Source organism: Pan troglodytes, chromosome 17 (assembly GCF_028858775.2).
Source record: "Pan troglodytes isolate AG18354 chromosome 17, NHGRI_mPanTro3-v2.0_pri, whole genome shotgun sequence".
NCBI lineage: Eukaryota > Metazoa > Chordata > Mammalia > Primates > Hominidae > Pan > Pan troglodytes.
In genome coordinates this window covers 56,866,161-56,888,263 of record NC_072415.2, presented here as the reverse complement: position 1 = coordinate 56,888,263, position 22,103 = coordinate 56,866,161, and the positions used below count along the sequence as shown (strand labels likewise).

General features: G+C 55.9%; 3 protein-coding genes across 11 annotated transcripts in view; 2 read left to right on the top strand and 1 right to left on the bottom strand.

The window, feature by feature from the left end:
• Nucleotides 1-22,103, bottom strand: part of KATNAL2 (katanin catalytic subunit A1 like 2) — a 409,798-nt gene that overhangs the window by 289,368 nt on the left and 98,327 nt on the right. The window lies entirely within an intron of this gene.
• LOC129137894 (uncharacterized) lies at nt 2,368-9,922 on the top strand. Its single transcript, XM_054672196.2, has 3 exons — nt 2,368-3,966; nt 7,189-7,322; nt 8,275-9,922. Exons 1-3 carry the CDS (start codon nt 2,368-2,370, stop codon nt 9,920-9,922), a joined length of 3,381 nt encoding a protein of 1,126 aa, XP_054528171.2.
• LOC129137893 (uncharacterized) lies at nt 14,204-21,758 on the top strand. Its single transcript, XM_054672195.2, has 3 exons — nt 14,204-15,802; nt 19,025-19,158; nt 20,111-21,758. Exons 1-3 carry the CDS (start codon nt 14,204-14,206, stop codon nt 21,756-21,758), a joined length of 3,381 nt encoding a protein of 1,126 aa, XP_054528170.2.

Below are 22,103 nucleotides of genomic sequence, written 5' to 3'. Positions count from 1 at the left end.
AGAATCTCGGGTGGCTTGCAAAACTCACAAGAGAGCAGAATATCCTCCCCAAGGCAGAGAAGCCACACGCTCTTACTGGAGGTGGAGTAGCCACCGATCACGGTGCAGCCCCTCCCCACTCCCAGCCAGAAACCCCAGCCCCTCGGAACCAAATCCACTGGCAACAACCTTTCTTCCTGGAAAACGTTTCCCCTGCCAAAATGCAAAACAAACATGATACAAGCAAACGCAACTCAAAACACAAACACAAGGAAACAATCCGAGCAAGCTCTAGCCCCTCATAGCTCATCGATGCCCCCACTGGCATGCTACTGAAAACAGCGGCTGCACCCATTAAACTCATTCATTACTGGAGAACGAGACAAACCTTAGCAGATCCCTGCTCCCACAGCGACAATCCCGCTCGAAAACACAGAAAGGAAACAACCCCCGCACAAAATATAAATCTACCCCAGATAGAATTCAGCATCAACCTAAGGATCCTGCTGTAACATTACTACACTGACCCAGGACAGCTCAATTCTCTTCCCACCTGTTTACAAGATAAACCTCATTCAGGGAGCTCTGGAAGCATCGCCACTATTGCACTACGATCCTCTTCGTGAGGCAGCTGGAAGTCTGGAAACACAGCAAATTTATTTATTTCTCTACACAACACGGAGGGTAATTCTCAGAAAAGGCTTAACACCCGAATCCCCATTCCCCGATTCTCAGGCTATAACGATTATCTTTCTGCGGAAGAAACACACACACACACACACACACACACACACACACACACACACACTGAGAGAGAGAGAGAGAGAGAGAAAGTCACGTGAGAATGTAAACATTAAGCGAAATCGCCGCTGACAGCAGAAACAATAGCCGACACCATAGACACTTCAAATGGTTCTGTTTTCCTCATTTGGACTGACAGGTGAGAGTGGAACTCGGCTGCCCAAACCGTGGCACCAATATCAGCTGCAGGCCAGAGCAAGCCTTTCCGAGGAGATTTTAAACAACCGGTGGGAGCAAGATCCTGAAGCATTTCTTCCAAGATTGGTCACAGGAGATGAAACCTGGCTCTACCGGCAGGATCCTGAAGACCAAGCACGAAGCCATGGCTACCAAGAGGTGGCAGTGCTCCAGTCGAAGCTGCAGAGGAGCAGTCAAGAGCAGAGGTCATGGCCACCGTTGCGGGGGGGGGGGAGGGGGGATGCTAGAGGGATTCTGCTGGTTGACTTTCTGCAGGGCCAAACCCTGATCACATCTGCTCGCTAGCAGAGCGTTTTCAGAAAGTTAGCCAAAGCTGGAGCGAAGAAGGTCCCCACCAGAGAGTTCTTCTCCACCACGACAGTGTTCCTGATCATGCCTTTCTTCGAACAAGGGCAGCTGGGCAAGACTTGCCATGGGAAACCGTGAGGCGTCCACCTCACAGTCCTGATTTGGCGCCTGCTGACTTCTCTTTGTTTCCTTGTCTTGGAAAACCTGTAAGGGGCACCCAGTTTTCTTCAGTTAACAATGGAAAAGAGATTGCATGGAAATAGTTAAATTCCCAGGACCCTGGGGGCTTTAGGGATGGGCTAGACGGCGGGGAAAAGACACCGCTTCCAGAAGGGTCTTGATGTTCATGGAGCCGAGGTTGAGGAGTAAAATACGCCTTTTTCCTCTTTCTCCCTTAATCCCACTTTTCTACCAATGTTTCCAAGTCCCCTCACACAACGTCAATCCCAGGTAAAGAGCTGTCATCCTCTGTTGGTTCCTCTTCCTACGATTCTGTCTTGCGGTGTTGTTATTTTCGCTTTTACTCCCAAGAAGATACTCTCTCTGTCTTTTGGAATCCACAGATGTGGAAGCTGGGAACATGGAGGGCCAACGGTAGAACTCAGTGGGGTGTGTCCAGGCTGCAATTAACCTAATGAACCTGCGGGGCACAGCAGTCCACCAGGCGTGGACCGTCCCGATTGGCTGCATTGGGCTGAAGGAATGAATTCCTATCGGGGCGGGGCAGCCCAGGGGCCCAGGGGGTCAGGTCTTGAGCCCTGGGTGGGCCCGGGGCTGGCTATATAAGGCCGGGCTCTGGCAGCGGAGCTTCACTCCGCCTTGGACGGCGCACCGCACCGTCCAGTTCACTCCAGGCTGCGGCTGCACATCCCGAGGAACAGAAGCGGGCCTGCTCAGCTGTCTGCAAGGACCGGCGTTCCAGACCAAGTGGCCCGCTGCTCCGAGGACCCAGCTCGCTCCAGGCTGTGACTCCACATCCCGAGGTCGCTGCCTGGCGACCGGGCAGCGAGGACCGGCCACCCCAGACTGCCTGTGCCGCCGCCCCGAGCTCGGACAGAGCCGCGACCGTGAGGACAGCGACGCCTGCACAGCTCTGGCGAGATGGCGGCAGGGTCCACTACGCTGCCCGCAGTGGAGAAGCTGCAGGTGCGTCTGGCCACTAAGACGGACCCGAAAAAGCTAGAGAAATATTTGCAGAAACTCTCCGCCTTGCCCATGACGGCAGACATCCTGGCGGAGACTGGAATCAGAAAGACGGTGAAGCGCCTGCGGAAGCACCAGCACGTGGGCGACTTTGCCAGAGACTTGGCGGCCCGGTGGAAGAAGCTGGTGCTCGTGGACCGAAACCCCGGGCCTGACCCACAGGACCCTGAGGAGAGCGCTTCCCGACAGCGCTTCGGGGAGGCTCTTCAGGACCGGGGAAAGGCCTGGGGCTTCCCAGAAAACGCGACGGCCCCCAGGAGCCCATCTCACAGCCCTGAGCACAGACGGACAGCACGCACAACACCTCCGGGGCAACAGAGACCTCACCCGAGGTCTCCCAGTCGCGAGCCCAGAGCCGAGAGAAAGCGCCCCAGAATGGCCCCAGCTGATTCCGGCCCCCATCGGGACCCTCCAACGCGCACCGCTCCCCTCCCGATGCCCGAGGGCCCTGAGCCCGCTGTGCCCGGGGAGCAACCCGGGAGAGGCCACGCTCACGCCGCTCAGGGTGGGCCTCTGCTGGGTCAAGGCTGCCAGGGCCAACCCCAGGGGGAAGCGGTGGGGAGCCACAGCAAGGGGCACAAATCGTCCCGAGGGGCTTCGGCTCAGAAATCGCCTCCTGTCCAGGAAAGCCAGTCAGAGAGGCTGCAGGCGGCCGGCGCCGATTCCGCCGGGCCGAAAACGGTGCCCAGCCATGTCTTCTCAGAGCTCTGGGACCCCTCAGAGGCCTGGATGCAGGCCAACTACGATCTGCTGTCCGCTTTTGAGGCCATGACCTCCCAGGCAAACCCAGAAGCACTCTCCGCGCCAACGCTCCAGGAGGAAGCTGCTTTCCCTGGACGCAGAGTGAACGCTAAGATGCCGGTGTACTCGGGCTCCAGGCCTGCCTGCCAGCTCCAGGTGCCGACGCTGCGCCAGCAGTGCCTCCGGGTGCCTAGGAACAATCCGGACGCCCTCGGCGACGTGGAAGGGGTCCCCTACTCGGTTCTTGAACCCGTTCTGGAAGGGTGGACGCCCGATCAGCTCTACCGCACAGAGAAAGACAATCCCGCACTCGCTCGAGAGACAGATGAATTATGGAGGATTCATTGTCTCCGGGACTTCAAGGAAGAAAAGCCACAGGAGCACGAGTCTTGGCGGGAGCTGTACCTGCGGCTTCGGGACGCCCGAGAGCAGCGGCTGCGAGTAGTGACCACGAAAATCCGATCCGCACGTGAAAACAAACCCAGCGGCCGACAGACAAAGATGATCTGTTTCAACTCTGTGGCCAAGACGCCTTATGATGCTTCCAGGAGGCAAGAGGAGTCTGCAGGAGCCGCTGACCCCCGAAATGGAGACATCGAGCCAGCCCCCAAGCCCGCAGGAAGCAGCCAGGCTCCCTCCGGCCTCGGGGACGGCGACGGCGGCAGCATTAGCGGCGGCAGCAGCAATCAGCACGCGGCGCCCGCGGACAAAACCCGAAAACAGGCTGCCAAGAAAGTGGCCCCGCTGATGGCCAAGGCAATTCGAGACTACAAGGGAAGATTCTCCCGACGATAAACTCAGGACTTGCCTTACACATAAAATCTGGGGGGAGGAGGGCCAATGCAAAGTCAATGCGGGCTGGGGAACGAAACTTCCGACGGACACCAGAACCCTTGGCTTGGTGCAAAGTTCAGCCTCCCAATCCTGCAGGTGTCAAGTGCTGGCCCTGCGATTTTTGCCTCCCACACCCAGCCACTGCCTCCCTGCTTGGAGGACACCTCAGAATTCAGAAGATTTTATGAACGCATTCGGATCAATTCCGCTTTGGTGGTTCACTGATCGTCTTTTAAATAACGCCCTAGTTGCAATCACAAATCAGGTACAAGCTGTGAGATTCCCTTTCGTCTTTTTTCCTTTCTTTTGAAATCATCCAGTACATAAGGAAGGACTTCTTAGACACAAACTCTCAATCCATCAGTTGACACTGATAACTCCGACTACGCAAAATGATTTCTTGCTGTTGGTGTTTTCTTTTAGAGAAAAGGCCGGGCATGATCCTGTAATCGTCAGCCATCCTCCTCTGGGAGGCCGAGGAAAGCAGATCGCTGCAGCCCAGGAGGTGGAGAACAGGCTGGGCCAAACGGAGAAACCCCGTCTCCACAAAAGATACCAAAATGAGCCCGGCGTGGTGGCACGGCCCCTGTGGTCCCAGCTTCTTAGAGGGCTGAGGTGGCAGGATCGCCTGAGCTGGGCAAGCGGAGGCTGCAGTGACCCTTCCTCATTCCACTGCACTCCAGCCGGGGCGACACAAGCGGAGCACATCTCAAAGAAACCTGCTGTTTATTTGAAGAGAGGAACTCTTGGATTTCATACATAAATGCTAACAACTGTTACGTTCCTTAAGTCAAACTACTTTTACTAAGCACCGCAAAGAATCAATCCCAATCTTTTCACCCAGAACCCCTGTGAAAGAATGGCGACACCTTAATCAGCTTCTTTAGGTTCTCCATCAGGAAGTCTAAACCTGCCAATCAGAGTTTCTAATTACCGTGAGATGACCGGGTTAACTACCCTGAGTTCACCTCCTACGAGCTCCTGCAAGCTTTGGTGAAAGTTTGCATTCTAACTCAGGGCATTTGTTGGCTTCACGCGGGCTGCTAATGACAGGTCCGTGTGCCAGATACGACACACACACATACACACAAAGAAAGACACACGCACACACACGCACGCACGCATAAGCACGCACGCATAAGCACGCACACGCACGCGCACACACACACACACACCATTAAGTAAACTTGGTTCTTAGGCGTTACTGACAGTGAGGGGTAGAGAGAGAAATAGAAAGACCTAAGCCACAAGGCAAAACCCAGCAAGGGCAGCAGAAGAGATCAAAGTCCTGTGCCCTTGGCTGTCAGCAGAGTGGGTGCTGGGAAGCTTCTGGAAGCAGGCACCTGAGTGGATGCCGGTGCACGTGAAAAGAGGCCTTCAAGCCTGAAGAACACGTAAGGAGCCAGAACAGGGTGCCACAGAGATACTACCCTTAAGGAAGACAGAAAAGCATTCGTTCCGGGGAAGGGGACATAATCCAATCAAGCGACCCTGTGAAACTCAGACATGTCCGGGCACGGTGACTCACGCCTCTATTCCCATCGCTTTGGGAGGTGGAGGCCGGCGGACCCCCTGAGGTGCGGAGTTGCAGACCAGCCTGACCAGCATGAGGAAATCCGGTCTCTTCTAAAAAGACGAAACTCGGTTGGGCTTGCTGGCGAGCGCCTGTAATCCCAGCTACTCAGGGGGCTGAGACAGGAGAATCGCTTGAACCCGGGAGGCCGAGTTTGCAGTGAGCCCAGATCCCACCATTGCACTCCAGCCTGGACATCAAAAGCCAAACTCCGTCTCAAATTAAAAACACAAAACCTCAGAAAAGCTTCCCCAGCAAGGGCCAGAGACAACGCCGGTCTCTATTTCTTGACAGCAATTCAAGAGAGAATCTCGGGTGGCTTGCAAAACTCACAAGAGAGCAGAATATCCTCCCCAAGGCAGAGAAGCCACACGCTCTTACTGGAGGTGGAGTAGCCACCGATCACGGTGCAGCCCCTCCCCACTCCCAGCCAGAAACCCCAGCCCCTCGGAACCAAATCCACTGGCAACAACCTTTCTTCCTGGAAAACGTTTCCCCTGCCAAAATGCAAAACAAACATGATACAAGCAAACGCAACTCAAAACACAAACACAAGGAAACAATCCGAGCAAGCTCTAGCCCCTCATAGCTCATCGATGCCCCCACTGGCATGCTACTGAAAACAGCGGCTGCACCCATTAAACTCATTCATTACTGGAGAACGAGACAAACCTTAGCAGATCCCTGCTCCCACAGCGACAATCCCGCTCGAAAACACAGAAAGGAAACAACCCCCGCACAAAATATAAATCTACCCCAGATAGAATTCAGCATCAACCTAAGGATCCTGCTGTAACATTACTACACTGACCCAGGACAGCTCAATTCTCTTCCCACCTGTTTACAAGATAAACCTCATTCAGGGAGCTCTGGAAGCATCGCCACTATTGCACTACGATCCTCTTCGTGAGGCAGCTGGAAGTCTGGAAACACAGCAAATTTATTTATTTCTCTACACAACACGGAGGGTAATTCTCAGAAAAGGCTTAACACCCGAATCCCCATTCCCCGATTCTCAGGCTATAACGATTATCTTTCTGCGGAAGAAACACACACACACACACACACACACACACACACACACACACACACTGAGAGAGAGAGAGAGAGAGAGAAAGTCACGTGAGAATGTAAACATTAAGCGAAATCGCCGCTGACAGCAGAAACAATAGCCGACACCATAGACACTTCAAATGGTTCTGTTTTCCTCATTTGGACTGACAGGTGAGAGTGGAACTCGGCTGCCCAAACCGTGGCACCAATATCAGCTGCAGGCCAGAGCAAGCCTTTCCGAGGAGATTTTAAACAACCGGTGGGAGCAAGATCCTGAAGCATTTCTTCCAAGATTGGTCACAGGAGATGAAACCTGGCTCTACCGGCAGGATCCTGAAGACCAAGCACGAAGCCATGGCTACCAAGAGGTGGCAGTGCTCCAGTCGAAGCTGCAGAGGAGCAGTCAAGAGCAGAGGTCATGGCCACCGTTGCGGGGGGGGGGGAGGGGGGATGCTAGAGGGATTCTGCTGGTTGACTTTCTGCAGGGCCAAACCCTGATCACATCTGCTCGCTAGCAGAGCGTTTTCAGAAAGTTAGCCAAAGCTGGAGCGAAGAAGGTCCCCACCAGAGAGTTCTTCTCCACCACGACAGTGTTCCTGATCATGCCTTTCTTCGAACAAGGGCAGCTGGGCAAGACTTGCCATGGGAAACCGTGAGGCGTCCACCTCACAGTCCTGATTTGGTGCCTGCTGACTTCTCTTTGTTTCCTTGTCTTGGAAAACCTGTAAGGGGCACCCAGTTTTCTTCAGTTAACAATGGAAAAGAGATTGCATGGAAATAGTTAAATTCCCAGGACCCTGGGGGCTTTAGGGATGGGCTAGACGGCGGGGAAAAGACACCGCTTCCAGAAGGGTCTTGATGTTCATGGAGCCGAGGTTGAGGAGTAAAATACGCCTTTTTCCTCTTTCTCCCTTAATCCCACTTTTCTACCAATGTTTCCAAGTCCCCTCACACAACGTCAATCCCAGGTAAAGAGCTGTCATCCTCTGTTGGTTCCTCTTCCTACGATTCTGTCTTGCGGTGTTGTTATTTTCGCTTTTACTCCCAAGAAGATACTCTCTCTGTCTTTTGGAATCCACAGATGTGGAAGCTGGGAACATGGAGGGCCAACGGTAGAACTCAGTGGGGTGTGTCCAGGCTGCAATTAACCTAATGAACCTGCGGGGCACAGCAGTCCACCAGGCGTGGACCGTCCCGATTGGCTGCATTGGGCTGAAGGAATGAATTCCTATCGGGGCGGGGCAGCCCAGGGGCCCAGGGGGTCAGGTCTTGAGCCCTGGGTGGGCCCGGGGCTGGCTATATAAGGCCGGGCTCTGGCAGCGGAGCTTCACTCCGCCTTGGACGGCGCACCGCACAGGTCACTCCAGGCTGCGGCTGCACATCCCGAGGAACAGAAGCGGGCCTGCTCAGCTGTCTGCAAGGACCGGCGTTCCAGACCAAGTGGCCCGCTGCTCCGAGGACCCAGCTCGCTCCAGGCTGTGACTCCACATCCCGAGGTCGCTGCCTGGCGACCGGGCAGCGAGGACCGGCCACCCCAGACTGCCTGTGCCGCCGCCCCGAGCTCGGACAGAGCCGCGACCGTGAGGACAGCGACGCCTGCACAGCTCTGGCGAGATGGCGGCAGGGTCCACTACGCTGCCCGCAGTGGAGAAGCTGCAGGTGCGTCTGGCCACTAAGACGGACCCGAAAAAGCTAGAGAAATATTTGCAGAAACTCTCCGCCTTGCCCATGACGGCAGACATCCTGGCGGAGACTGGAATCAGAAAGACGGTGAAGCGCCTGCGGAAGCACCAGCACGTGGGCGACTTTGCCAGAGACTTGGCGGCCCGGTGGAAGAAGCTGGTGCTCGTGGACCGAAACCCCGGGCCTGACCCACAGGACCCTGAGGAGAGCGCTTCCCGACAGCGCTTCGGGGAGGCTCTTCAGGACCGGGGAAAGGCCTGGGGCTTCCCAGAAAACGCGACGGCCCCCAGGAGCCCATCTCACAGCCCTGAGCACAGACGGACAGCACGCACAACACCTCCGGGGCAACAGAGACCTCACCCGAGGTCGCCCAGTCGCGAGCCCAGAGCCGAGAGAAAGCGCCCCAGAATGGCCCCAGCTGATTCCGGCCCCCATCGGGACCCTCCAACGCGCACCGCTCCCCTCCCGATGCCCGAGGGCCCTGAGCCCGCTGTGCCCGGGGAGCAACCCGGGAGAGGCCACGCTCACGCCGCTCAGGGTGGGCCTCTGCTGGGTCAAGGCTGCCAGGGCCAACCCCAGGGGGAAGCGGTGGGGAGCCACAGCAAGGGGCACAAATCGTCCCGAGGGGCTTCGGCTCAGAAATCGCCTCCTGTCCAGGAAAGCCAGTCAGAGAGGCTGCAGGCGGCCGGCGCCGATTCCGCCGGGCCGAAAACGGTGCCCAGCCATGTCTTCTCAGAGCTCTGGGACCCCTCAGAGGCCTGGATGCAGGCCAACTACGATCTGCTGTCCGCTTTTGAGGCCATGACCTCCCAGGCAAACCCAGAAGCACTCTCCGCGCCAACGCTCCAGGAGGAAGCTGCTTTCCCTGGACGCAGAGTGAACGCTAAGATGCCGGTGTACTCGGGCTCCAGGCCTGCCTGCCAGCTCCAGGTGCCGACGCTGCGCCAGCAGTGCCTCCGGGTGCCTAGGAACAATCCGGACGCCCTCGGCGACGTGGAAGGGGTCCCCTACTCGGTTCTTGAACCCGTTCTGGAAGGGTGGACGCCCGATCAGCTCTACCGCACAGAGAAAGACAATCCCGCACTCGCTCGAGAGACAGATGAATTATGGAGGATTCATTGTCTCCGGGACTTCAAGGAAGAAAAGCCACAGGAGCACGAGTCTTGGCGGGAGCTGTACCTGCGGCTTCGGGACGCCCGAGAGCAGCGGCTGCGAGTAGTGACCACGAAAATCCGATCCGCACGTGAAAACAAACCCAGCGGCCGACAGACAAAGATGATCTGTTTCAACTCTGTGGCCAAGACGCCTTATGATGCTTCCAGGAGGCAAGAGGAGTCTGCAGGAGCCGCTGACCCCCGAAATGGAGACATCGAGCCAGCCCCCAAGCCCGCAGGAAGCAGCCAGGCTCCCTCCGGCCTCGGGGACGGCGACGGCGGCAGCATTAGCGGCGGCAGCAGCAATCAGCACGCGGCGCCCGCGGACAAAACCCGAAAACAGGCTGCCAAGAAAGTGGCCCCGCTGATGGCCAAGGCAATTCGAGACTACAAGGGAAGATTCTCCCGACGATAAACTCAGGACTTGCCTTACACATAAAATCTGGGGGGAGGAGGGCCAATGCAAAGTCAATGCGGGCTGGGGAACGAAACTTCCGACGGACACCAGAACCCTTGGCTTGGTGCAAAGTTCAGCCTCCCAATCCTGCAGGTGTCAAGTGCTGGCCCTGCGATTTTTGCCTCCCACACCCAGCCACTGCCTCCCTGCTTGGAGGACACCTCAGAATTCAGAAGATTTTATGAACGCATTCGGATCAATTCCGCTTTGGTGGTTCACTGATCTCGTCTTTTAAATAACGCCCTAGTTGCAATCACAAATCAGGTACAAGCTGTGAGATTCCCTTTCGTCTTTTTTCCTTTCTTTTGAAATCATCCAGTACATAAGGAAGGACTTCTTAGACACAAACTCTCAATCCATCAGTTGACACTGATAACTCCGACTACGCAAAATGATTTCTTGCTGTTGGTGTTTTCTTTTAGAGAAAAGGCCGGGCATGATCCTGTAATCGTCAGCCATCCTCCTCTGGGAGGCCGAGGAAAGCAGATCGCTGCAGCCCAGGAGGTGGAGAACAGGCTGGGCCAAACGGAGAAACCCCGTCTCCACAAAAGATACCAAAATGAGCCCGGCGTGGTGGCACGGCCCCTGTGGTCCCAGCTTCTTAGAGGGCTGAGGTGGCAGGATCGCCTGAGCTGGGCAAGCGGAGGCTGCAGTGACCCTTCCTCATTCCACTGCACTCCAGCCGGGGCGACACAAGCGGAGCACATCTCAAAGAAACCTGCTGTTTATTTGAAGAGAGGAACTCTTGGATTTCATACATAAATGCTAACAACTGTTACGTTCCTTAAGTCAAACTACTTTTACTAAGCACCGCAAAGAATCAATCCCAATCTTTTCACCCAGAACCCCTGTGAAAGAATGGCGACACCTTAATCAGCTTCTTTAGGTTCTCCATCAGGAAGTCTAAACCTGCCAATCAGAGTTTCTAATTACCGTGAGATGACCGGGTTAACTACCCTGAGTTCACCTCCTACGAGCTCCTGCAAGCTTTGGTGAAAGTTTGCATTCTAACTCAGGGCATTTGTTGGCTTCACGCGGGCTGCTAATGACAGGTCCGTGTGCCAGATACGACACACACACATACACACAAAGAAAGACACACGCACACACACGCACGCACGCATAAGCACGCACGCATAAGCACGCACACGCACGCGCACACACACACACACACCATTAAGTAAACTTGGTTCTTAGGCGTTACTGACAGTGAGGGGTAGAGAGAGAAATAGAAAGACCTAAGCCGCAAGGCAAAACCCAGCAAGGGCAGCAGAAGAGATCAAAGTCCTGTGCCCTTGGCTGTCAGCAGAGTGGGTGCTGGGAAGCTTCTGGAAGCAGGCACCTGAGTGGATGCCGGTGCACGTGAAAAGAGGCCTTCAAGCCTGAAGAACACGTAAGGAGCCAGAACAGGGTGCCACAGAGATACTACCCTTAAGGAAGACAGAAAAGCATTCGTTCCGGGGAAGGGGACATAATCCAATCAAGCGACCCTGTGAAACTCAGACATGTCCGGGCACGGTGACTCACGCCTCTATTCCCATCGCTTTGGGAGGTGGAGGCCGGCGGACCCCCTGAGGTGCGGAGTTGCAGACCAGCCTGACCAGCATGAGGAAATCCGGTCTCTTCTAAAAAGACGAAACTCGGTTGGGCTTGCTGGCGAGCGCCTGTAATCCCAGCTACTCAGGGGGCTGAGACAGGAGAATCGCTTGAACCCGGGAGGCCGAGTTTGCAGTGAGCCCAGATCCCACCATTGCACTCCAGCCTGGACATCAAAAGCCAAACTCCGTCTCAAATTAAAAACACAAAACCTCAGAAAAGCTTCCCCAGCAAGGGCCAGAGACAACGCCGGTCTCTATTTCTTGACAGCAATTCAAGAGAGAATCTCGGGTGGCTTGCAAAACTCACAAGAGAGCAGAATATCCTCCCCAAGGCAGAGAAGCCACACGCTCTTACTGGAGGTGGAGTAGCCACCGATCACGGTGCAGCCCCTCCCCACTCCCAGCCAGAAACCCCAGCCCCTCGGAACCAAATCCACTGGCAACAACCTTTCTTCCTGGAAAACGTTTCCCCTGCCAAAATGCAAAACAAACATGATACAAGCAAACGCAACTCAAAACACAAACACAAGGAAACAATCCGAGCAAGCTCTAGCCCCTCATAGCTCATCGATGCCCCCACTGGCATGCTACTGAAAACAGCGGCTGCACCCATTAAACTCATTCATTACTGGAGAACGAGACAAACCTTAGCAGATCCCTGCTCCCACAGCGACAATCCCGCTCGAAAACACAGAAAGGAAACAACCCCCGCACAAAATATAAATCTACCCCAGATAGAATTCAGCATCAACCTAAGGATCCTGCTGTAACATTACTACACTGACCCAGGACAGCTCAATTCTCTTCCCACCTGTTTACAAGATAAACCTCATTCAGGGAGCTCTGGAAGCATCGCCACTATTGCACTACGATCCTCTTCGTGAGGCAGCTGGAAGTCTGGAAACACAGCAAATTTATTTATTTCTCTACACAACACGGAGGGTAATTCTCAGAAAAGGCTTAACACCCGAATCCCCATTCCCCGATTCTCAGGCTATAACGATTATCTTTCTGCGGAAGAAACACACACACACACACACACACACACACACACACACACACACACTGAGAGAGAGAGAGAGAGAGAGAAAGTCACGTGAGAATGTAAACATTAAGCGAAATCGCCGCTGACAGCAGAAACAATAGCCGACACCATAGACACTTCAAATGGTTCTGTTTTCCTCATTTGGACTGACAGGTGAGAGTGGAACTCGGCTGCCCAAACCGTGGCACCAATATCAGCTGCAGGCCAGAGCAAGCCTTTCCGAGGAGATTTTAAACAACCGGTGGGAGCAAGATCCTGAAGCATTTCTTCCAAGATTGGTCACAGGAGATGAAACCTGGCTCTACCGGCAGGATCCTGAAGACCAAGCACGAAGCCATGGCTACCAAGAGGTGGCAGTGCTCCAGTCGAAGCTGCAGAGGAGCAGTCAAGAGCAGAGGTCATGGCCACCGTTGCGGGGGGGGGGGAGGGGGGATGCTAGAGGGATTCTGCTGGTTGACTTTCTGCAGGGCCAAACCCTGATCACATCTGCTCGCTAGCAGAGCGTTTTCAGAAAGTTAGCCAAAGCTGGAGCGAAGAAGGTCCCCACCAGAGAGTTCTTCTCCACCACGACAGTGTTCCTGATCATGCCTTTCTTCGAACAAGGGCAGCTGGGCAAGACTTGCCATGGGAAACCGTGAGGCGTCCACCTCACAGTCCTGATTTGGTGCCTGCTGACTTCTCTTTGTTTCCTTGTCTTGGAAAACCTGTAAGGGGCACCCAGTTTTCTTCAGTTAACAATGGAAAAGAGATTGCATGGAAATAGTTAAATTCCCAGGACCCTGGGGGCTTTAGGGATGGGCTAGACGGCGGGGAAAAGACACCGCTTCCAGAAGGGTCTTGATGTTCATGGAGCCGAGGTTGAGGAGTAAAATACGCCTTTTTCCTCTTTCTCCCTTAATCCCACTTTTCTACCAATGTTTCCAAGTCCCCTCACACAACGTCAATCCCAGGTAAAGAGCTGTCATCCTCTGTTGGTTCCTCTTCCTACGATTCTGTCTTGCGGTGTTGTTATTTTCGCTTTTACTCCCAAGAAGATACTCTCTCTGTCTTTTGGAATCCACAGATGTGGAAGCTGGGAACATGGAGGGCCAACGGTAGAACTCAGTGGGGTGTGTCCAGGCTGCAATTAACCTAATGAACCTGCGGGGCACAGCAGTCCACCAGGCGTGGACCGTCCCGATTGGCTGCATTGGGCTGAAGGAATGAATTCCTATCGGGGCGGGGCAGCCCAGGGGCCCAGGGGGTCAGGTCTTGAGCCCTGGGTGGGCCCGGGGCTGGCTATATAAGGCCGGGCTCTGGCAGCGGAGCTTCACTCCGCCTTGGACGGCGCACCGCACAGGTCACTCCAGGCTGCGGCTGCACATCCCGAGGAACAGAAGCGGGCCTGCTCAGCTGTCTGCAAGGACCGGCGTTCCAGACCAAGTGGCCCGCTGCTCCGAGGACCCAGCTCGCTCCAGGCTGTGACTCCACATCCCGAGGTCGCTGCCTGGCGACCGGGCAGCGAGGACCGGCCACCCCAGACTGCCTGTGCCGCCGCCCCGAGCTCGGACAGAGCCGCGACCGTGAGGACAGCGACGCCTGCACAGCTCTGGCGAGATGGCGGCAGGGTCCACTACGCTGCCCGCAGTGGAGAAGCTGCAGGTGCGTCTGGCCACTAAGACGGACCCGAAAAAGCTAGAGAAATATTTGCAGAAACTCTCCGCCTTGCCCATGACGGCAGACATCCTGGCGGAGACTGGAATCAGAAAGACGGTGAAGCGCCTGCGGAAGCACCAGCACGTGGGCGACTTTGCCAGAGACTTGGCGGCCCGGTGGAAGAAGCTGGTGCTCGTGGACCGAAACCCCGGGCCTGACCCACAGGACCCTGAGGAGAGCGCTTCCCGACAGCGCTTCGGGGAGGCTCTTCAGGACCGGGGAAAGGCCTGGGGCTTCCCAGAAAACGCGACGGCCCCCAGGAGCCCATCTCACAGCCCTGAGCACAGACGGACAGCACGCACAACACCTCCGGGGCAACAGAGACCTCACCCGAGGTCGCCCAGTCGCGAGCCCAGAGCCGAGAGAAAGCGCCCCAGAATGGCCCCAGCTGATTCCGGCCCCCATCGGGACCCTCCAACGCGCACCGCTCCCCTCCCGATGCCCGAGGGCCCTGAGCCCGCTGTGCCCGGGGAGCAACCCGGGAGAGGCCACGCTCACGCCGCTCAGGGTGGGCCTCTGCTGGGTCAAGGCTGCCAGGGCCAACCCCAGGGGGAAGCGGTGGGGAGCCACAGCAAGGGGCACAAATCGTCCCGAGGGGCTTCGGCTCAGAAATCGCCTCCTGTCCAGGAAAGCCAGTCAGAGAGGCTGCAGGCGGCCGGCGCCGATTCCGCCGGGCCGAAAACGGTGCCCAGCCATGTCTTCTCAGAGCTCTGGGACCCCTCAGAGGCCTGGATGCAGGCCAACTACGATCTGCTGTCCGCTTTTGAGGCCATGACCTCCCAGGCAAACCCAGAAGCACTCTCCGCGCCAACGCTCCAGGAGGAAGCTGCTTTCCCTGGACGCAGAGTGAACGCTAAGATGCCGGTGTACTCGGGCTCCAGGCCTGCCTGCCAGCTCCAGGTGCCGACGCTGCGCCAGCAGTGCCTCCGGGTGCCTAGGAACAATCCGGACGCCCTCGGCGACGTGGAAGGGGTCCCCTACTCGGTTCTTGAACCCGTTCTGGAAGGGTGGACGCCCGATCAGCTCTACCGCACAGAGAAAGACAATCCCGCACTCGCTCGAGAGACAGATGAATTATGGAGGATTCATTGTCTCCGGGACTTCAAGGAAGAAAAGCCACAGGAGCACGAGTCTTGGCGGGAGCTGTACCTGCGGCTTCGGGACGCCCGAGAGCAGCGGCTGCGAGTAGTGACCACGAAAATCCGATCCGCACGTGAAAACAAACCCAGCGGCCGACAGACAAAGATGATCTGTTTCAACTCTGTGGCCAAGACGCCTTATGATGCTTCCAGGAGGCAAGAGGAGTCTGCAGGAGCCGCTGACCCCCGAAATGGAGACATCGAGCCAGCCCCCAAGCCCGCAGGAAGCAGCCAGGCTCCCTCCGGCCTCGGGGACGGCGACGGCGGCAGCATTAGCGGCGGCAGCAGCAATCAGCACGCGGCGCCCGCGGACAAAACCCGAAAACAGGCTGCCAAGAAAGTGGCCCCGCTGATGGCCAAGGCAATTCGAGACTACAAGGGAAGATTCTCCCGACGATAAACTCAGGACTTGCCTTACACATAAAATCTGGGGGGAGGAGGGCCAATGCAAAGTCAATGCGGGCTGGGGAACGAAACTTCCGACGGACACCAGAACCCTTGGCTTGGTGCAAAGTTCAGCCTCCCAATCCTGCAGGTGTCAAGTGCTGGCCCTGCGATTTTTGCCTCCCACACCCAGCCACTGCCTCCCTGCTTGGAGGACACCTCAGAATTCAGAAGATTTTATGAACGCATTCGGATCAATTCCGCTTTGGTGGTTCACTGATCTCGTCTTTTAAATAACGCCCTAGTTGCAATCACAAATCAGGTACAAGCTGTGAGATTCCCTTTCGTCTTTTTTCCTTTCTTTTGAAATCATCCAGTACATAAGGAAGGACTTCTTAGACACAAACTCTCAATCCATCAGTTGACACTGATAACTCCGACTACGCAAAATGATTTCTTGCTGTTGGTGTTTTCTTTTAGAGAAAAGGCCGGGCGTGATCCTGTAATCGTCAGCCATCCTCCTCTGGGAGGCCGAGGAAAGCAGATCGCTGCAGCCCAGGAGGTGGAGAACAGGCTGGGCCAAACGGAGAAACCCCGTCTCCACAAAAGATACCAAAATGAGCCCGGCGTGGTGGCACGGCCCCTGTGGTCCCAGCTTCTTAGAGGGCTGAGGTGGCAGGATCGCCTGAGCTGGGCAAGCGGAGGCTGCAGTGACCCTTCCTCATTCCACTGCACTCCAGCCGGGGCGACACAAGCGGAGCACATCTCAAAGAAACCTGCTGTTTATTTGAAGAGAGGAACTCTTGGATTTCATACATAAATGCTAACAACTGTTACGTTCCTTAAGTCAAACTACTTTTACTAAGCACCGCAAAGAATCAATCCCAATCTTTTCACCCAGAACCCCTGTGAAAGAATGGCGACACCTTAATCAGCTTCTTTAGGTTCTCCATCAGGAAGTCTAAACCTGCCAATCAGAGTTTCTAATTACCGTGAGATGACCGGGTTAACTACCCTGAGTTCACCTCCTACGAGCTCCTGCAAGCTTTGGTGAAAGTTTGCATTCTAACTCAGGGCATTTGTTGGCTTCACGCGGGCTGCTAATGACAGGTCCGTGTGCCAGATACGACACACACACATACACACAAAGAAAGACACACGCACACACACGCACGCACGCATAAGCACGCACGCATAAGCACGCACACGCACGCGCACACACACACACACACCATTAAGTAAACTTGGTTCTTAGGCGTTACTGACAGTGAGGGGTAGAGAGAGAAATAGAAAGACCTAAGCCGCAAGGCAAAACCCAGCAAGGGCAGCAGAAGAGATCAAAGTCCTGTGCCCTTGGCTGTCAGCAGAGTGGGTGCTGGGAAGCTTCTGGAAGCAGGCACCTGAGTGGATGCCGGTGCACGTGAAAAGAGGCCTTCAAGCCTGAAGAACACGTAAGGAGCCAGAACAGGGTGCCACAGAGATACTACCCTTAAGGAAGACAGAAAAGCATTCGTTCCGGGGAAGGGGACATAATCCAATCAAGCGACCCTGTGAAACTCAGACATGTCCGGGCACGGTGACTCACGCCTCTATTCCCATCGCTTTGGGAGGTGGAGGCCGGCGGACCCCCTGAGGTGCGGAGTTGCAGACCAGCCTGACCAGCATGAGGAAATCCGGTCTCTTCTAAAAAGACGAAACTCGGTTGGGCTTGCTGGCGAGCGCCTGTAATCCCAGCTACTCAGGGGGCTGAGACAGGAGAATCGCTTGAACCCGGGAGGCCGAGTTTGCAGTGAGCCCAGATCCCACCATTGCACTCCAGCCTGGACATCAAAAGCCAAACTCCGTCTCAAATTAAAAACACAAAACCTCAGAAAAGCTTCCCCAGCAAGGGCCAGAGACAACGCCGGTCTCTATTTCTTGACAGCAATTCAAGAGAGAATCTCGGGTGGCTTGCAAAACTCACAAGAGAGCAGAATATCCTCCCCAAGGCAGAGAAGCCACACGCTCTTACTGGAGGTGGAGTAGCCACCGATCACGGTGCAGCCCCTCCCCACTCCCAGCCAGAAACCCCAGCCCCTCGGAACCAAATCCACTGGCAACAACCTTTCTTCCTGGAAAACGTTTCCCCTGCCAAAATGCAAAACAAACATGATACAAGCAAACGCAACTCAAAACACAAACACAAGGAAACAATCCGAGCAAGCTCTAGCCCCTCATAGCTCATCGATGCCCCCACTGGCATGCTACTGAAAACAGCGGCTGCACCCATTAAACTCATTCATTACTGGAGAACGAGACAAACCTTAGCAGATCCCTGCTCCCACAGCGACAATCCCGCTCGAAAACACAGAAAGGAAACAACCCCCGCACAAAATATAAATCTACCCCAGATAGAATTCAGCATCAACCTAAGGATCCTGCTGTAACATTACTACACTGACCCAGGACAGCTCAATTCTCTTCCCACCTGTTTACAAGATAAACCTCATTCAGGGAGCTCTGGAAGCATCGCCACTATTGCACTACGATCCTCTTCGTGAGGCAGCTGGAAGTCTGGAAACACAGCAAATTTATTTATTTCTCTACACAACACGGAGGGTAATTCTCAGAAAAGGCTTAACACCCGAATCCCCATTCCCCGATTCTCAGGCTATAACGATTATCTTTCTGCGGAAGAAACACACACACACACACACACACACACACACACACACACACACTGAGAGAGAGAGAGAGAGAGAGAAAGTCACGTGAGAATGTAAACATTAAGCGAAATCGCCGCTGACAGCAGAAACAATAGCCGACACCATAGACACTTCAAATGGTTCTGTTTTCCTCATTTGGACTGACAGGTGAGAGTGGAACTCGGCTGCCCAAACCGTGGCACCAATATCAGCTGCAGGCCAGAGCAAGCCTTTCCGAGGAGATTTTAAACAACCGGTGGGAGCAAGATCCTGAAGCATTTCTTCCAAGATTGGTCACAGGAGATGAAACCTGGCTCTACCGGCAGGATCCTGAAGACCAAGCACGAAGCCATGGCTACCAAGAGGTGGCAGTGCTCCAGTCGAAGCTGCAGAGGAGCAGTCAAGAGCAGAGGTCATGGCCACCGTTGCGGGGGGGGGGGAGGGGGGATGCTAGAGGGATTCTGCTGGTTGACTTTCTGCAGGGCCAAACCCTGATCACATCTGCTCGCTAGCAGAGCGTTTTCAGAAAGTTAGCCAAAGCTGGAGCGAAGAAGGTCCCCACCAGAGAGTTCTTCTCCACCACGACAGTGTTCCTGATCATGCCTTTCTTCGAACAAGGGCAGCTGGGCAAGACTTGCCATGGGAAACCGTGAGGCGTCCACCTCACAGTCCTGATTTGGCGCCTGCTGACTTCTCTTTGTTTCCTTGTCTTGGAAAACCTGTAAGGGGCACCCAGTTTTCTTCAGTTAACAATGGAAAAGAGATTGCATGGAAATAGTTAAATTCCCAGGACCCTGGGGGCTTTAGGGATGGGCTAGACGGCGGGGAAAAGACACCGCTTCCAGAAGGGTCTTGATGTTCATGGAGCCGAGGTTGAGGAGTAAAATACGCCTTTTTCCTCTTTCTCCCTTAATCCCACTTTTCTACCAATGTTTCCAAGTCCCCTCACACAACGTCAATCCCAGGTAAAGAGCTGTCATCCTCTGTTGGTTCCTCTTCCTACGATTCTGTCTTGCGGTGTTGTTATTTTCGCTTTTACTCCCAAGAAGATACTCTCTCTGTCTTTTGGAATCCACAGATGTGGAAGCTGGGAACATGGAGGGCCAACGGTAGAACTCAGTGGGGTGTGTCCAGGCTGCAATTAACCTAATGAACCTGCGGGGCACAGCAGTCCACCAGGCGTGGACCGTCCCGATTGGCTGCATTGGGCTGAAGGAATGAATTCCTATCGGGGCGGGGCAGCCCAGGGGCCCAGGGGGTCAGGTCTTGAGCCCTGGGTGGGCCCGGGGCTGGCTATATAAGGCCGGGCTCTGGCAGCGGAGCTTCACTCCGCCTTGGACGGCGCACCGCACAGGTCACTCCAGGCTGCGGCTGCACATCCCGAGGAACAGAAGCGGGCCTGCTCAGCTGTCTGCAAGGACCGGCGTTCCAGACCAAGTGGCCCGCTGCTCCGAGGACCCAGCTCGCTCCAGGCTGTGACTCCACATCCCGAGGTCGCTGCCTGGCGACCGGGCAGCGAGGACCGGCCACCCCAGACTGCCTGTGCCGCCGCCCCGAGCTCGGACAGAGCCGCGACCGTGAGGACAGCGACGCCTGCACAGCTCTGGCGAGATGGCGGCAGGGTCCACTACGCTGCCCGCAGTGGAGAAGCTGCAGGTGCGTCTGGCCACTAAGACGGACCCGAAAAAGCTAGAGAAATATTTGCAGAAACTCTCCGCCTTGCCCATGACGGCAGACATCCTGGCGGAGACTGGAATCAGAAAGACGGTGAAGCGCCTGCGGAAGCACCAGCACGTGGGCGACTTTGCCAGAGACTTGGCGGCCCGGTGGAAGAAGCTGGTGCTCGTGGACCGAAACCCCGGGCCTGACCCACAGGACCCTGAGGAGAGCGCTTCCCGACAGCGCTTCGGGGAGGCTCTTCAGGACCGGGGAAAGGCCTGGGGCTTCCCAGAAAACGCGACGGCCCCCAGGAGCCCATCTCACAGCCCTGAGCACAGACGGACAGCACGCACAACACCTCCGGGGCAACAGAGACCTCACCCGAGGTCTCCCAGTCGCGAGCCCAGAGCCGAGAGAAAGCGCCCCAGAATGGCCCCAGCTGATTCCGGCCCCCATCGGGACCCTCCAACGCGCACCGCTCCCCTCCCGATGCCCGAGGGCCCTGAGCCCGCTGTGCCCGGGGAGCAACCCGGGAGAGGCCACGCTCACGCCGCTCAGGGTGGGCCTCTGCTGGGTCAAGGCTGCCAGGGCCAACCCCAGGGGGAAGCGGTGGGGAGCCACAGCAAGGGGCACAAATCGTCCCGAGGGGCTTCGGCTCAGAAATCGCCTCCTGTCCAGGAAAGCCAGTCAGAGAGGCTGCAGGCGGCCGGCGCCGATTCCGCCGGGCCGAAAACGGTGCCCAGCCATGTCTTCTCAGAGCTCTGGGACCCCTCAGAGGCCTGGATGCAGGCCAACTACGATCTGCTGTCCGCTTTTGAGGCCATGACCTCCCAGGCAAACCCAGAAGCACTCTCCGCGCCAACGCTCCAGGAGGAAGCTGCTTTCCCTGGACGCAGAGTGAACGCTAAGATGCCGGTGTACTCGGGCTCCAGGCCTGCCTGCCAGCTCCAGGTGCCGACGCTGCGCCAGCAGTGCCTCCGGGTGCCTAGGAACAATCCGGACGCCCTCGGCGACGTGGAAGGGGTCCCCTACTCGGTTCTTGAACCCGTTCTGGAAGGGTGGACGCCCGATCAGCTCTACCGCACAGAGAAAGACAATCCCGCACTCGCTCGAGAGACAGATGAATTATGGAGGATTCATTGTCTCCGGGACTTCAAGGAAGAAAAGCCACAGGAGCACGAGTCTTGGCGGGAGCTGTACCTGCGGCTTCGGGACGCCCGAGAGCAGCGGCTGCGAGTAGTGACCACGAAAATCCGATCCGCACGTGAAAACAAACCCAGCGGCCGACAGACAAAGATGATCTGTTTCAACTCTGTGGCCAAGACGCCTTATGATGCTTCCAGGAGGCAAGAGGAGTCTGCAGGAGCCGCTGACCCCCGAAATGGAGACATCGAGCCAGCCCCCAAGCCCGCAGGAAGCAGCCAGGCTCCCTCCGGCCTCGGGGACGGCGACGGCGGCAGCATTAGCGGCGGCAGCAGCAATCAGCACGCGGCGCCCGCGGACAAAACCCGAAAACAGGCTGCCAAGAAAGTGGCCCCGCTGATGGCCAAGGCAATTCGAGACTACAAGGGAAGATTCTCCCGACGATAAACTCAGGACTTGCCTTACACATAAAATCTGGGGGGAGGAGGGCCAATGCAAAGTCAATGCGGGCTGGGGAACGAAACTTCCGACGGACACCAGAACCCTTGGCTTGGTGCAAAGTTCAGCCTCCCAATCCTGCAGGTGTCAAGTGCTGGCCCTGCGATTTTTGCCTCCCACACCCAGCCACTGCCTCCCTGCTTGGAGGACACCTCAGAATTCAGAAGATTTTATGAACGCATTCGGATCAATTCCGCTTTGGTGGTTCACTGATCTCGTCTTTTAAATAACGCCCTAGTTGCAATCACAAATCAGGTACAAGCTGTGAGATTCCCTTTCGTCTTTTTTCCTTTC

Coding starts and splice junctions, on each gene's coding strand:
- LOC129137893 (XM_054672195.2), top strand. CDS start 14,204: ATGGCGGCAGGGTCCACTACGCTGCCCGCAGTGGAGAAGCTGCAGGTG. Junction 15,803..19,024: donor TGGCCCCGCTGATGGCCAAG/GCAATTCGAGAC, acceptor GCTCGCTAGCAG/AGCGTTTTCAGAAAGTTAGC. Junction 19,159..20,110: donor AAGACTTGCCATGGGAAACC/GTGAGGCGTCCA, acceptor ACGCCTGCACAG/CTCTGGCGAGATGGCGGCAG.
- LOC129137894 (XM_054672196.2), top strand. CDS start 2,368: ATGGCGGCAGGGTCCACTACGCTGCCCGCAGTGGAGAAGCTGCAGGTG. Junction 3,967..7,188: donor TGGCCCCGCTGATGGCCAAG/GCAATTCGAGAC, acceptor GCTCGCTAGCAG/AGCGTTTTCAGAAAGTTAGC. Junction 7,323..8,274: donor AAGACTTGCCATGGGAAACC/GTGAGGCGTCCA, acceptor ACGCCTGCACAG/CTCTGGCGAGATGGCGGCAG.